At 56.4% G+C, this 16482-nt stretch overlaps 1 protein-coding gene across 39 annotated transcripts in view; it reads right to left on the minus strand.

Annotated features, from left to right (window-relative positions):
- DYSF (dysferlin) overlaps nt 1–16482 on the minus strand; it is a 227193-nt gene that overhangs the window by 104072 nt on the left and 106639 nt on the right. For 34 of the 39 annotated variants that reach the window (XR_014841703.1, XR_014841702.1, XR_014841704.1 and 31 more), the window contains 6 exons: nt 14948–15079; nt 14688–14854; nt 12989–13103; nt 12617–12722; nt 12236–12378; nt 10359–10532 (listed from right to left, as the gene is read on the minus strand). Coding sequence is in view for 35 of the 39 variants with exons in the window: in XM_085018953.1 (XP_084875079.1) it covers nt 10359–10532; nt 12236–12378; nt 12617–12722; nt 12989–13103; nt 14688–14854; nt 14948–15079 (837 nt within the window). In the remaining 4 variants the exon portion in view is untranslated. Of the gene's footprint in view, nt 1–10358; nt 10533–12235; nt 12379–12616; nt 12723–12988; nt 13104–14687; nt 14855–14947; nt 15080–15822; nt 15979–16482 lie in introns of those variants that run through there. The other 5 variants (XM_085018956.1, XM_085018955.1, XM_085018957.1 and 2 more) reach the window with 3 other exon arrangements.

Consider the following 16482-nt stretch of genomic DNA (forward strand, 5'->3'; position numbering starts at 1 on the left):
GGCTTTAAATTTGAAATCCATCGCCACCGCTCTGCCACAGGACCTCTGCACAGGCTGTTCTCACCACCTGGAAGGCCCTCCAAACAAGCTAACTTCTTTTTTGTCTTTTTAGGGCTGCACCCGAGGCATGCGGAGGTTCCCAGGCTACGGGTCAAATCAGAGCCCTAGCTGCCGGCCTACACCACAGCCACAGCAACTCGGGATCCGATCTGGGTCTGCAACCTACACCGCAGCTCATTGCAACACCAGACCCTTAACCGGGGAGCAAGGCCAGGGATCAGAGCTGCATCCTCGTGGATGCTAGTCAGATTCATTTCCACTGAGCCATGATGGGAACTCCAGGACAAGCTAACCTGAGCTCTTCCCTCAGCTCAGTCATTGCTGAGACCAGGACACTTCCTTGAGCCCCCAGCCTTCATGAGCAGCCCCTACCCAGCCTCTCCTAGGGTCTCTTCTGCATCCCTCTCTCCTTGCAGACAGGTAAGTCACACACATTTCTTCATCCCTTGCGCTCGGCCCTGCACCTGGCACTTAGTAGGCATCCAATGAAAAGCTATCACATGACATGAACCACCAGCATCCCCTGCCCTAAGGGGCCTCAGGTCCCAGGGAAAGGGACAGCCAAGGGTGCCTCAGATAGCACCCTCCCACCCTCACAGGGCTCAGAGACAGAGGCCACCAGAAAAAAAGCAAGTGATGTGGGCTCACTTACACTCCAGGATGGGGCCCTTTGTAGGGTGGGATGGAGCAGGGTGGGCTTATTCAGGAAGGCTTCCGGGAGGAGGGGGAAGAGAAGGGTGCTGGAACAGGGGGAGCAGCAGTGCACTGGAAGGCTTGGCTGGAGGAGTGAGGCTGGGGCAGGGCAAGGTCGGGAGGAGGAAGGCTGGGTTCCTTCCGCTCTCACCCGGAGCCCTAGAGCAGAAACAGGCTGCAAGGGCAGCTAACCGTCTGGTTTCCACCCACCCACCCTGCACCCACACTGGACAGGCACACTCTGCCCCAGCCCCAGGCCAGGCCAGGGGCATTGGGTTTCCCACAGCCACATTCCTGCCTCCATAGCTCATGCCGCTGTGACTCCCAGGCTGGGGCAGGCAGCCATGCGGTCTGTGGCCACGCACTTGGTCTTGGGGCTAGAGCTGTGGGAGGGATCCCACTGCCCACCTAAGGGACTGGTGGCCTCCAACCCGCCGATGCCCTGCTGGCAGCCATGGTTCCCTGGGGGGGGTGCCTGAGCTCAGGAGGGTGAGGAAACCCGCTTCCCAGATGCCAGGGCTTCCCCAGGGTCCCCAGAGCCAGCGGCCAAGCCCAGCCTGTCTGCTGAGGACTGACATCCCAGGACCCCAGCCACCATGCTGGGAGGAGGTGGCCAGGTTCTGGAAAACAAGCAGCCTAGGAAGGGACTCCTATACTCAGCTACATGGGATCCAAGACCAGCCCCAGACCCCTAGCGCGGCTGCCATCCTTTCTGCACACGTATAGTCCATCACGCACATATCTCCTCCCTCTGCCAAGGCGCAGGTCTCTGCAGAGGGCCTAGAGTTCTGACTCAGGATCTATAAAGTAGCAGCAGGAAGGAGGCAGAAGGGGTCGGAGCAGAGGTGGATGCAGCAAAAGGATACAGGCTGAGCACGGGGGTTCCCCAGGGCTGAGCCAGAGGAAGCCAGAACCACGGCAGCCATACACACGGTGGCCAAGAAAGAAAAGACAGAGTCCCGGCAGAGTCAATCATACAGGTTTCAGGGGCCAGCTGCCCTCCTCACCTTACAGGAAGGACTTAATTCCTATGCCTGATGGACCCAAAGCCCACAGGTGACAGAGCTGCAGGGAAGGTCACTACTAGGGGGAGCCCCCATCTCTTTATTGATACAAACAAGATCAGGGGACCCTCCCCCCCACCCCCCCCCCGAGAGCAGCAGGTGCTGGAGCCAGCTCGCCTGGCTCATGAGCGAGCATCACATTTTCAGCCATTTGTAAAAACTGAGTCCTATCATACCGTAACTTCAGAATTTTTAAAATAAGGTGATACATACTCAAACTCATCACTTCCAAATTATTTCACTACCTTTTTACTAGTATCCTGGGGTGCTTTACATCTAGAGTAGCTGTGAGGTGGAAACACTACATCAGTGCTACCTAATGTTGTGCTAGTGGCCATCTCCACCCATCCCCCACATTCAGTGACGTCATGTTGATAGCTTGAAATTGGCCATGGTGGGGAATATGGGCACCATGGAAATAAGAAAATGCTACAAATAGAGACAGATTTGTCCTCTGGATATTTTTTTTCCAGACAGCCAGTTGTTAAACCTTGACCAGCACAGGCCTAGGGTGACCTGCCAGGAGCTCTTCACCACCTGCTCTGCTGGGACATCCAAAGAACAAAGGACAATGCAGGAAAGAGGGCTACACACCCTGCATGACTCTGTCATCATCCATAAGATTTTTCCCAACAGTCCAGGGAGGAAACACCCCTAGAATACTTATGACTTGTTTTGCTCTGTGTCTCAGTTTGCTTCTCTGTAAAATAGGAGCACTGATAAAACTGACCTCTTAGGATCATTGGGAGGCCAAAATGAGATAATGCATGAACAGGGCAGGGGGCACTGCCTGACACAGGTATGTGCTGTAGAAACGGTTGGCAAGCTGTGCACAAAGGGCCAGAGAGTAAATACTCTCGCCTTGCTCTGATGCCAGAGCAATGATGCACAGATGAGCAGAGCGGGGCTAATACAGCCCTGTTTACACAAACAGGCAGAGGGCTGGACTTGGCCTGTGAGCATCATTTGCCAACCCCTGCTCTGGAAGGGGAGGTGATCATTTTTGCTGTGTTGTTATCGCTTCCACCTGATAAGTGAGAAAACGGAGGCCCAGAGAGTCATGTTTTCCCCAACGTTGCACAAGAAATGCCCTGGTAGAGCCAGGGATCTCCCAGGACCCCCTCGGGGCTCTTCCCAGCTCCTGCCTCCCCATCAGAACTCAGCACCTGAGCAGGGATCTGGGGCAGAATAGGACTGAGTACCAAGTCAGGGCCTTGGGGAGCCCACGCCCATGCCCCTGCCCTGGCTGGCTTGGCCTCTTGGCTTCCAGGGAAACCCCAACCGGGCCCGAAGGCCAGCCCAGAGGAGGAAAATCCTGCAAAAGAGACAACTCAGGAACAGGCAGGCCGCCCTTCCTAATCAGGGCTGATTGCAACCTTAAGTGGGACAGCAGGCGAGGGTGCGGCGCCATTTAACTTACAGCTGGAGCCAGGGCTTGAAAGCAGCTGCGAAACTCCTTGCAAAGCTACCGGCCAGCCCCTGGGGAGCTTGGTAGTGGAATTAAGAAATCTGGAGAATCCACACTGCCACGTGGGGGCTGGCAGGAGTGTCTGCGTCTGTGTGTGCGTCCCTCTAGGCTTTCCACGTCTCTGAAGTGCGCAGAGAACGCTCAAGCAGGTTTCGTGCCAAGCCAGAGAGGCTCCGGAATCAGGACAACTGTATGTCTCAGTTTGCCTGGAATGGTCCTAGCTTCTGCCTATTTTCCGGCAGGATTTTTAATAGTACCTGTGACCAGACGCCAAATGATAAGGCCACCCTAGCAGCCGCAGACGCAGGGCCTCATTCATGTGGTCACACATGCCAGGCACCTGTCACATTCACCTAGCTGTAACACACGCAGTCCATGCTTGCCCCTGAGCTGGCATTTTCTCTCGGGTATACAGACACACAAGTTTCAGCGGACACCCATAAGCTTCAGTACCAAAACTTGAGCCAGATAAACCCAGAGTCCCTATATTGAAAGGACTTATGCAAATGGTCCTTCTACATGGGGAACAGGAGGATCAGAGAGGGGAATTTGGAGGCCCTAAACCTGCCCCATCACACAAGTCCAGGTGGAGAACAGGTGCTCAATTATTAGTACGTCCAAGGGTCAGAGAGCTGCCTGCCAATGGCCCACAGACCCAGCCAGGGGCCTTGGTTACTTAGTAAGGCAAACACCCCCTCACCTCCCAGTTGCCGCCCTTGCTCAAACTAGCCACTCTAGGAACCAGGCCGAGGTGCCCTGTACATAGAAGAATTTCACGCAGATCCAGGGGTGGCCCCTCCCCTCCCATATCTGACTTTCTTTTCAGCCACTGCAACCCCCAAATTACTCCTCCCTGACCCCCATCCTGGCATCGCCTACTCCCAGCTGCCCCTCCCTGACCCCTGACTGGGGCCGGGGACCCCTGCCTCTGGGGGTCCTCTGCCCTTCAGGTGAGGACTCAGGCCCCCGCCAACAAATGAGAGGTTTCCTGGGTGGGGGCACAGGTGCCAACTCTTCTCTAGGTGCCCCTCTGCTCCAGGGAGGCCAAGCTACCTGGCCACAAGATGGGGGGGGGGGGTGCACACAGCCAAAGGCTCCAGCTGGCTGTCCAGGACACACCCTGGGACCCCACTCCAGGCCCTTCTATGAGGGGATGACTTGATGCCGTATTAGCAGTGGGGAGATGAACCTGGGCAGAGAGGGCAGAAGAGCCTGCTGTTCCAGCCTCGGTTCTAGAATCAACTCAGGCTGTGCCTCCAGGCAAACTCCTTCTCAGACCTCAGTTTCCTCTGGGTCACGTTAGGGGCTCAGAGTTGTCCTAGAGCAGCGCTGTCCAACAGGACTTGCTGCAGTGGTGGAACTGTCCCATAGCCGCACTATCCAATACGGTGTAGCTGCTGAGCTCTTGAAATGTGGCTGGTATGACTGCAGAGCGCGATTTTCTCATTTGAATTACTTTACATGTAAATTTGAATCACCACACCTGGCTAGGAGCTACCATATTAGTGCAGTTCTGGAACCTCAGTCTCCCCAGCTGTAAAATGGGTATAATCATAGCATCCAGCTTTCTGGGGCCACTGGGAGAATGAAATGAGACAATGCACAGAAAGTTCTCACAAGGTAAAACAGATTTCAGTAATTCTTACCCTCTTTGGGACCCCGGATTTCCTGGAGAATTGGAGAACACCACAGACCTTACGCCAGAATTTACCTACCACAGACACACATGTGCACACACCATACACATCCATACACTCATACACACATGCATCACACGTGCTTACACATCAGACACGCGTGCACACACACATCACACACACACACCCACAACTTTGCATCCAATTTCAAGACGCACTAAAGCCAGGTGGACAGTGCTTTGAACAGGAAAACCCCTTCCAGCTCTAAAAATCTCCAAGGCTAAGAGCACATGTGGCTGAGTCTCCCTCTCCTCTCCCTGCTCAGGCTCAGGCATCTCAGAAAACCCTTCCCGACACTCAGGGCCAAGCGCAGAGACCGACCGGGCTCTGGAAAATCCTCCGCGCGAGGAGGGCAGGCCCAGGGCAAGGGCCACACGACGGATTCTGTGAGCTCATCCCCGGCGGCCGTCACCAGGGTTCTCAGAGAGGCCGGTGGCGTCGGGAGGGGGTGACTGGGTGGGAGCCGGCGGTGGCGGTGGCGGCAGCAGTGCGGGGTGTGGGGCAGAGAGAGGGAGGCTGGATGGAACACGCTATAATAGCAGCTTTGTGCTCTGCTTCCCAGCTCCCTGGGAACGCCAGGAAGATTATGAAACCCGGTGTCTTTGGGAATGCCAGGATATTAGCTGGAAAAAGAATAATACGAAAATAAAATAATGCTGGGGATGGAGACAGCAGACGATTAGCAGACTGAGCCAGGGCCTCCCGCTCCGCAGAGGGAGCCAGGCTTGGCCCCGGCAGAAGGTTTCAGGGAAAGGCTGCCGTGCTAATGAGCAGACAGGGCCTGCCTTCCAGCGAGACGTCTTCAGGAGGGGAGCTGGCAAGGGAGGCCCGGCTTGCCAGTGGACACGCGGGCCAGGGGACGGGCGGTGGGAGGCGAGGGGGCGCCACCAGCCCGGACCTCGGGCCCAGACATCCAGAAACGTCAGAGTACCCGGAAGGCCACCTGGCCACCACCCACGGTCCTGGACTCCTCCAAGCTCTGCTTCCCCCACATCCTCCTCCAAGAAGCCTCCCTCGTCAGGCACTGTCACTCTGAAATGACCCTTAGTCTGCCTTCCAGCACCTCAAAGATGCAGATTCTGTTGGATTTATCTGCATTCCCATGTGAACATCCCTTTTCCTAATCAGAGCAGAATTCCCCATGAGCCAGGCTTCCACTATCAGATGGAGGATGGTTAGAAGAAAAGATCACTTTTCTCCCACCAAGGGACAGGGATAATATGTCATCGTTGGCTTCCTCCCTCTCTAGGACCTTGGCCCACGCCTTCAGACAGAAAGAGACACCCTGCCTCCCTCAGAAACGCATCTGAGTAGGGGGCCCATACGACCTCCTGCCGCATCTTCATGACGTACCGTGCACCTGACATCCTTGCTACTCAGAGATGGTCCATGGACAAGCAGCATCAGCATCACTGGAGGGCTGTTAGAAATGGAGACCCTTGGGCCCCACCCAGACATCAAATCAAGAGCATGCATTTGTTTGTTTGTCTTTTTAAGCTGCACCCGCAGCATAGGGAGGTTCCCAGGCTAGGGATCGAATCAGAGGTGTGACCACTAGCCTATGCCACTGCCACAGCAATGCCAGATCCGAGCCTTGTCTACGACCTACACCACAGCTCACGGCAACTCGAATCCTTAACCCACTGAGCAAGGCCAGGGATCGAGCCCTGGATGGGTTCAACTAGTCCTCATGGATACTAGTCGGATTCATTTCCACTGCACCACAGCGGGAACTCCCAAGAGTACGCATTTTAACAAGATCCCCAGACAAGTCCTATGTTCAGAAAGGCTGAGAGCACTTCTTGCATGTGTCATGTCCTCAATCCTTACAAGGACCCATGGATGTGACAACTTTCATAAGTAAGGTGACAAGAGTTGCTGAAGGGACAAGTGACAGCTGAAGCAGAGGAAGCAGAATTCAAACCAAACCTGGGCCATTCTGAAGCCTCACTGGCCCCACCACACTCCAGCCAAGTCAATCAGCAGGCATCAGTGACCAGTGGGCAAAAGCCAGTACCCAGAACAACAGAGGGGTCCTGGTACCCAGAAAACCCAACCATCTGCCCCTGTGATGCAGGGTGGACTCTGCTCCAGTGCCTGGCTGGAGCATCCAAACATCCCAGGATAAAGGGCAGCAGGCTCAGGGATGGGAGCCCAGGCTGTCCTTGGTCCTGGCAGGAAGCATGTAAAGGTGACTAGGAGGGGGAGTGTGCGTGTGCACGCGTGTGTGTGTGCATGTGTGCAAATGCAGGCACACACGTGCTGCTGGGGCCTCCTTTGCTCAAGTAGAGTGGTCCATTCCAGTCTGCATGCTGGCCACACATAAAGACTGTATCCTCCAACTTCAGGTGGATGGGATCCAGCCACTCCAGTGACTGTCTGCCTCTGGATCCCTATGGCAGCAAAGCTCCCCCAGGACTCAGAGGGCTTCACTGCGCTGGTTTCTTCCATGTATCACAGGCAAGTCACATTTGCATCACCATCCACCACCTTCCCACGGCCGGCGACTTGACTTTTGATTTCAACACCCTCTCCCGACATTTTCTCCCACATAAAGAACAAACGGATTGGTTTCTGTGTTCTGGGAAGTACCCGCCTGCATCCTCCCAGTCACCAAGGCATGAAAGCTTGGCAGTGGGTCCCCCAGCCTTGCTCGTCTTCTTCCCCTAGATCCGGGCCAGCCCCAGAGCTGTCCACGCTCCCATCCACGTGTCTCCGGGCACCTCTGGCCTCGCGCCCTCTCTCCTCCCAGCTGACATTCGGCCCCTGCGCCCCCGGCCTCCCTGCCCTGGGCCGCCTGGCAGGCAGCCGCCAGATCCATCTTCCTCACACAGCACTTCACCGTGTGTGTCACACTCGCCAGGGCCAACCGTGAACTCATCGCAGCCCCAGGCCCACCCCGCCCCGTGGCCTGGCGATGGGAGCGGCCCTCCCATCCACCCAGCAGAGTCTCTGAGGCCCTTTGACCCTTCCCTCCCCAAGCCTCACCATCTCCCACCACGCCAGCCCTGCAGCTCCCACCCCAGAGGGTCACCTCCTCCTGGATCCCTAACTAAATGGCCTGGTGGTCTCCTGATGGGAGGCCTCCCCCGCTCCTAACCGTCCTCCATGGCTTTTTTTTTTTTTTTTTTTTTTTTATTCTTAACGGCTGCACCCGCAGCATATGGAGGTTCCCAGGCTAGGGGTAGAATCAAAGCTACAGCTGCCGGCCTGCACCACAGCCACAGCAACACAGGATCTGAGCCCCATTTGCAACCTACACCACAGCTCACGGCAATGCTAGATCCTTAACCCGCTGAGTGAGACCAGGGATTGAACCCGAATCCTCAGGGACACTCTGTCAGGCTCTTAACCAGCTAAACCATGAGAACTCCCTCCAGGGCTTCTTGATGAATGGCCCTAAAACCCAGCTCTGGCCAGAGCACTCCTCCTCTACTCAACAACCCACGCTTGCTCCCTACTGCTCACTAAGGAGCCCCGTGGTCCCCTCTGCAGCTCTGTGCCCCCTAGTTTCCCTTCCAGATGCTCTTCTCTGCAGCGTGGTGGAGTTATCAACCACAGGAAAAGGGCGTCATCCAGGAGGGTCAGTCAGAACATTCCATGTCTCGCCCTCAGGCTCAGGGGCTGGTGTGGGCACAGGGCCAAGCAGAGCCAGTCAATCACACACGAGATGGTACTGGCATCACGGAGAAAGTGCGCTTTCCCCCGGGGTCTCCTGCTGTGAGGAGAACAGAGGGTGCCGGTCGGGCGGCGCTCTTTCATCGAGCAAGGTTTCGGCTGGCTATAAAGACAATGTTTGTCACGGGCCCTGTCTCTGCCACCACAAGGAGCGAGCCAGGATGAGAACAGGGCCAAGACAGAGGAGCGAGTCAGAAACACAGAGTCCCAGGGACACTGTGTGAGCTCCTCGTTCCTGCCAGGCCTATAGCCTGATTCACCTCCTGGTGACTCAGATTCCCAGCAATCGGAGCCCTTAAGCTCTTTTTCTCTCCTCAGCCCACTTTTGTTGGATTTCTGCCTGATGAAAACAAGTCCTGACTCCTCAGGGGGCAGGCACCCTCAGACCTGGCCCTGCCTCTGAGCTTGCCCGGGTCTGGAGTCCTCACCCCTGAGCTGGAGCCACACAGCCTCCCCCAGGCACTGCCCTGTGCCTGAGCAAAGCCCTTGCTGAGAGGACACAGAGCCCAGCCTCACGAGACTCTCTGGCTGCAGCCGCCACAGCCTGGGTGGCAGTTCCGACCCTCCAGCCTGAGCCCTTCCCTTTCAGCCTCCCCACCACTGGGCCCCCAGATCCAGGAGGGGCTCCCTCTGGAGCCTCTGTCATCACCGGGCTCCCGGAGGGTTTTGTCCCCCGTGCTGCTCCCCCCTGGGCCTGGCCCTCCATCAGGGCCTGAGAGTAATGGAGCCTCCAGGCCCTGCCACTCCCCTCGGGGTCACTGTCGGCCTCGATTCCCCTCTCTGCAGCCACCCCATCAGATCAGGGGCCACTTCACTGGACTCCCTGGCTGAGAGGTAAGACTCAGTGCCCTAACTCAGATACTCATGTGCACGCACACACGCCCGCACACACATACATGCATGCACACACACACACACACAAACACATACACACACACACACAGAGCTGGCTGACGTAGAGGCAATCAGATTCCATCAACCAGTGATACTGATGGGACCAGTTCCCCTGGGTCACAGCCCAAAGCCCTCCCAGAGGAACAGGCAGTCCTACCTGGATGTCACAGGAGGTATCTCCCAACTCTAGGAGTCGCCAGACCAACAGAGTGGGGGACAGGCTACTTCCTGGCCATGAATGTCCCTACTCAGACTGCTCAGAGAGGGTCTGCTCATTTCTTTTGTGGAACACATCACCTAAGCCCTGGAGAACCTTGATTTGACCCCCTTCCCACCAGCTCCAGCGAGTACTCCCTGAGGCAGGATGGCCAGACTGGGGCTCGGTCTCAGATGCACACCTCTCCCCCGAATTCCCCAGTACGCCCATGAGTCATGTCCGACCAAGGACATTCAGGGTCACTGGACCTCTCTGGCTATTCCCTTGAGCCAGGTCCTCCCAGGGCCACCGTCAGGCCAGCCAGCCTCAAGAAGAGCCACGTCCCAGGTCAGACCATCCAAAGCCTGGGGCCCTCCTCCCCTGCTCCCATCTCGGTTACCAAAGATGCAGTAGGTCTTCCGGTGCCAAGAAATGAGATATTTGATTTTAAGAGGACACCCAGACCGGTGTCCACCTTCCCCACATACAACCCCAGAGGAACTGAAGCCAAAGCCCTGAGCTGGGAGCCCCTGAACCTCCCCGGCATCAGCCGTGGAAAAGCACGCTGCACCCCCATCCCCCAACCCAGGATGGGTCCTGCCACATACCAGGGCCCCCTCGAGGGCGAACACAGCTGCAGGTCCCGTCTTCTCCAGGGGCTCCATGCGGCGGCGCCAGCGGCGGCGGCGAAAGGCGTCTGTCTTGCGGTACTCCAGGTGGAACTTCCAGCCAAAGAGTGAGGCGTACTCCCAGCCTTCACCCTCCGCCTCTGCCTGCCTGTGCTGAGAGGGAGAACAGGCAGACTCAGAGGCCTCCTGGCAGGTTGGCGGGGCATCCTGGGTTGGGCTCCAGCTGTGGCCTTCCTGCCCTCCACGATTCCCCACCCACCCCACACCATCGCCCTCCAAGTGGGGAAACCTGGGAGGGCCACCTGGAGGAGGGGGCTCCAAGCTGTTCCTGCAGCCACAAGAGCCCGGTGTCAGGAGGGTCAAGAAATCAGGAGGGAAAGAGGCTCCCTGGGCTGTGGGACGGTCCCAGGAGCCAGCAAGGGAAGGTAGACTGAGCAGTGATGAAAACCCTGGGCTTTTGGTTTGTTTGTTTATTTGGATTTTGGGTGGATTTCATGAATCCAAGGTTTTCTTGTCATTTCCTTTTTCTTCTTCATGTCCCCGACTTACAAAATGGGAGTGGGTCTGCAATTCAGAGGCAAAATGAAGAGGCCATTTCCTGGCCCCACGCTGTTTCTGCCACGAGGCCAGGCCGACCTCAGCTGCGAAGGGACCCCCACACTTCCTCTTACAGGACCCTCTCCTGGCCTGCGGGGGGAGCCCTGGAAGCCCCTTCCCATCCACCTGGTGACCTGAGGTGCCACCTCAGGCCCAGGCCATGAGCTCAGTGACAGCGCCAGCCCTGGAGGCCAGCCGCGCCCCTCTACAGGAGCGATGCTGGAGGTGAGAGAGCAGGTGAGCCGCACAGCCCAGCAGGGCTTCGCCTCTGACCCCTGGGTGCCCTCACGGGAAGAGAGGAGTCTGTCTGGCTCAGGACACCAGGAACAGCCTGTTGCCCAAACGCCTTGCCTCCCCTGGGGGCCAGCGACATTCCTCTCTAGATTCTCTGTGACCGAAGAGAGAGGAAGGGACTTGGGTTGTGCCAGAGGCTATTCCTGGACTGGGGGAGGCCTAGTTCTCAAGCCAAAATTCCAAAGTGTGCTTGAGAAGGAAGGACACAGGCCAAGAGGGTTCTGGAGAGGCAGGTCCTGAGGCGCTCAGGACACGGACGTCTGTGTGACCCGCGGAGGGAACAGCTGCTCGTACAAGCTCACTCTGCGCCTGCGTCCCGAGGGTGTCTGGGCTTGGCTGTGGGCATATGTGCTCACACCGTGTACACGCCCTCTGGAAATGCTAACCAAGTCCACTCAGCCCTCTGGACCAGCGGCACCCTCATCCCCAAAGCCCCCTGCTCTGGGAATTGGCCATGCTGGAAGGAGCAGGCTCCCCAGAGAGGGTAAGGGCCCAGTCCACCTGCAGTCAAAGATGGACAGCGAAGACGGTGCAAACCCTGGCCCCCCTGCCTCTGGGTGAGGATGACTCTGGTGCTCCAGGTGGAGCCCCCTCCCAAGCCACAGCTCAGCCCAAAGCCAACAACTCTGCCTGAGAGCACACCCTTGCTCTTGGCACTTCTGGGAGTCCTGCCTCAGTAAATGATGCCGCAGAGCCTCTGTCTCAGACTCTGCCCCCAGGACACCCAGCCCTTTGCACCTTTCAGTTCTCTGTGTGAATTCCAAATGCAGCTCCTTACACCTCTGGGTGTTTGCTGTTCAAGAGCCTCGGTGTGAGTGCTGGGTGTGATCTGAGTGTGTTCACCGTGAACTATAAGCATCTCGAGTGAGCCCGTGTCTTGTTCCCTGCACATCTGTGGGTGCATCTGTGCCCAGTTGGTCTCCCCTCCCCAGGGCTTCACCACTACCCCCACCCACTGGGCTCACCCTCTTCAGCGCCTCCATCTGGCTGAGGTCCCTCCTGCGCAGGCGGACCCAGCGCCGCCGACGGTGTGTGTAGTACATCTTCTCAGCAGGGACCCAGTGCCTCGGCTTCCGGTCCGGAGGGATGGTGATGCTGTACTCCCAGCCTGGGGGAGGGGTGCCCATCACTCATCGGCTGGCCATCCCCCATCTCTCCGTTTGGGCTATAGTCACAGACTCTCGAGGGGCCACTGGCTCCCAATTTGAGTTTGAGGTGAGGGCTCACCCAGGAAGTCCCCCCAGGTGAAGAAGCCCAGTGAAGGCCAGTACCCCAGGCCCAAGGCCCCTGCACTCAGCACTCTTGCCAACTTGGCAGGCGCACACCAGGCTCCACGTGCTGCCCACCTTGTTCATCGACAGCCCGATTGAGGTCCGTGGACCACTCCTCATCTTCCCACTTCCAGCCCAGTGGGCATTCGATGTCATCCTTGGGAAGCACCTTCTCCCCGTTCTAGGGCCACACAGGCCAGGCAAGTAGGAGAAGAGACAGATGTGATCAGGGAGGAAGGGAAGATGCAACTGGACAACAGACATTTTCAAAGCCCCAGGCGTGACTCGGAGTCAGTGTCCTACCCACACGGGACCTCACACTGTCCCTCTGGAAACCAGAGCATGGGTACTGGGGATGTGGGAGCATGGGAGAAAATTCTCTCCATCACAGGCCCCTCCAGGACTCCAAGAAAGCAGAGCCCACCTGCCCCCAGAGCACCCCCTTACCACATCCGTGTAGTTGTCACTCATGTAGATCCACTGGCCTCCGGGGAGCCGGGTTTGGTTCTCAAACACCTCCTCCACGAAGCTCAGATGGCCCGCATCAGTGTCATGAAGCAGGCTGCAGGTGGGGATGGGTCAGAGTGCTGAAGAGGCCCCCAACCATCCACAACCCCCAGCAGAGCACCCCAGAGCCTGGGCCAACCTTCCTGTGCCAGCCTCATCCCCGCCAACAAGAAAGATGGGGGAGAGAGGGAACAGACAGAGTCAAGGGAGACACCTGGGGACAGAAGAGAGCATCACCACGAGACAAAGAGAGAGGGAAGCCGGAGTTCCTGGCGTGGTTCAGCAGAAACAAACTTGACCAGTATCCGTGAGGACGAGGGTTCAATCCCTGGCCTCCCTCAGTGAATTTAGGATCTGGCATTGCCGTGAGCTGTGGTGTAGGTCACAGACATGGCTCAGATCTGGCATTGCTATGGCTGCAGTGTAGGCCAGTGGCTACAGCTCCAATTAGACCCCTAGCCTGGGAACTTCCATATGCCACAGGTGTGGCCCTAAAAAACAAAAAAAAAAAAAAAAAAAAAGAGAGAGACAGAGAAGCCCACTGAAGATGCCAAAAACCCAGTGAGTAATTGAAGCTCAACAGAGAGCTGCAGAAATGTAAAATGTTGTCACGCTACTTAAGATTTGAGTACATGGGGAGTTCCCGTCGTGGCACAGTGGTTTACGAATCCGACTAGGAACCATGAGGTTGCGGGTTCGGTCCCTGCCCTTGCTCAGTGGGTTAACGATCCGGCGTTGTGGTGTAGGTTGCAGACTCGGCTCGGATCCCGCGTTGCTGTGGCTCTGGCGTAGGCCGGTGGCTACAGCTCCGATTCAACCCCTAGCCTGGGAACCTCCATATGCCGCGGGAGTGGCCCAAGAAATAGCAACAACAACAACAACAAAAGACAAAAAAAAAAAAAAAAAAAAAAAAAGATTTGAGTACATGCCTATCATATATGTTATCCTTCAATTTTTTTCTTTTTGTCTTTTGTCTTTTCAGGGCCGCACCCACAGCATATGGAGGTTCCCAGGCTAGGGGTCGAATCGGAGCTGCAGCTGCCAGCCTACACCACAGCCACAGCAACGCCAGATCCAAGCCACGTCTGCGACCTACACCACAGCTCACGACAAGGCTGGATCCTTAACCCACTGAGCGAGGCCAGGGATCAAACCCACAACCTCGTGGTTCTTAGTCAGATTCATTTCTGCTGCGCCTGATGGGAACTCCTCAATTTTTAAAAAGTTTTAAAAAAAATCTTAGTTGTTGAACATCAACCAACTGGAAAAGAGGAGAAAGAGGTGGAGATGGTGATACAGATGGAGCAGGACCAGGTCATTCTAAGAGGCACTGAGAGAGAACCTCAGGCATGGTAAGGGTTAACAGGCAGAGAAGGAAGGGCTTTCTGTGGTTATCTTGGAGGAAAAGGCTATAACCCATGGACGCAAACTCCAATGGAAGCCGGACTCTCTGATCATTAGAGCCCTTCCAGAAAAGAATGCTGCCTCGTGAGCCCCTAGTCCTGGGAGAGTTCAAGTGGAAGTCGCTGTGACCTCGCAGGGGCGCTGGGAGCAGCCAGAGGGATGAACAGGGCCAAGGCCTTCCAGAGGAATGGCTGGGCCAGAGGGGGTCCCCAAGGCCTCCCTGCCCAAGACTCACGTCTTCTCCGGACACACGAACCAGTCTCCAGCCCAGGTCCAGCCGGCCGAGGGGCGGAAGCTGTCCTTGGGGAGCTTGATCTTGCCCGTGACGTCAGAAAACTTGGGGTAGGTGAGGCCTGTTGTGCCCCAGTTTCCGACCAGGGCCAGCTTGGTCTGGTTCTCATACTGGAGAAGGAGCAACAGAGAAATGAGTGGGGCCTCAGGAGCTTGGGGGCTTGGGGTGCAGGTTGGGGGGGCGGGCAGGTGGTCAGCACTCACGGTTTCAGCAAAGACAGAGAGCTTGCCCTCTGCAAACTGATTGAACTCCTTTTCATCCACGGAGAGCCCGAACCACAGCCTGACCCGAATCTGCACTGGCATCCTGGCTCTGGGCATCCCCTCCATCGGATACTGGGGGCCAGAGAAGGAGAGAAACCCCCATCCCCTTCAGGGTCAGGATGTCTCCAATCGGTGGGGGAGGAGCTCAAGGCCTGGGCACACCAGCCTGACACCCCTTGGGACGACGTCTCAGAATCCCATGGAAGAGGGGTGGATGATGAAGGAAACCCGCCCCCACAAGGATTCCTTCCCATCAAAGGCGACAACTGAGTGCCCCAAACCTGGGTGCCCTCTGCACCCTTTTCCCACCCCATCCTCATTTCCGTTCTCTTCTAGAATAGCATTGTCCGATGGAACTTTCTGCTACAATGGAAATGTTTTATAATTTGCACCATCCAACACCACTAGCCCCATGTGGCAACCAAGCCCTTAAAATGTAGCTGGCAAGCCCAAGAAACTGAATTTTTAGTTTCATTTCATGTTAATTAATTTAAATTGGAATAGCCCCATATGGCTGCCATATTGGATGGCGCAATTCTAGAACATGCCTCTAAAGGAAATAGAAAGGTCTGAAAGGGGAAGATGTTAAAGCCTCCCTTCATTTACAGGGGGTTTTTTTGGTTTGTTTCTGGGAGTTCTTTTGGCTGGATGCTAGCGTATCATCTGATATCCCCACCCTTTCAAGGGCTTATCAGCATGTTAACCACTATGCACTGGTCTTCCACTGCTTTTTATCCTGAAATGTTCAGAAGCTCTGCCAAAAACGGAATAACCACAACAACCCAATGTAAAAAAAATTTCTTCTCCACAAGTACCTCATCATTTGATGGAAATCAAGGGTCAGACATGGCCTGAGGAACAGAAGCGGCTCGCTGTTAGAATAACACACAGTCCCTTAGAGGAAGTAACACGTTAAGTACCTAGGCTTCGTGTGTGTGAGCCTGCAGGAGCGGCTCCTGTGGGACACGGAGCTGAAGGAGATGAGAAAGTTGTGTGGCTGGATTCAGGGGAGGAAAGGGAGGGCGAGATAAGGGCTCTCTCCAGAGGGGGGTCATGCAGGAGGGGAGGGTCACGCCAAGGCATCAACAGTCTCACCCTTCATCCAGCCTCTCTGCCTTTGGTTCATCCTCGGTGAAGCCTGGAGGAGCCCCTGACCCTAAGTGTCACCCCCCGGAAACCTCTCCATGACTGCTCGCTTCAGCTGTCCTCTCCCCTGGGGTGGTGAGCAGCCTTTTCCCCTCCAAACCACCAGCCCCAGGGAGATGGAGGAATGCCTGACCCCCCCCTTTCTCCCCCCACCCCCAGTCTCTCCCCTGCCCTCCCCCAGACGGGGCCAGCCTGCCGGACCCAAAATAGCAACAGCAAATAAAGAAATGTCTAGTTTGGGGCTCCTCTCCCTCTCTGCTGGTGCTCATTTTTTCCAACTTTGGTTTAAGTTAAGAAACACCAATGTTTTCTTGGTCTCTGCTTGCTGC

This window comes from Sus scrofa, chromosome 3, assembly GCF_054392235.1.
Source record: "Sus scrofa isolate SSC_HxYL_T2T_F1_AM1 chromosome 3, Sscrofa_HxYL_maternal_Yorkshire_Landrace_v2.0, whole genome shotgun sequence".
NCBI classification, from domain to species: Eukaryota; Metazoa; Chordata; class Mammalia; order Artiodactyla; family Suidae; genus Sus; species Sus scrofa.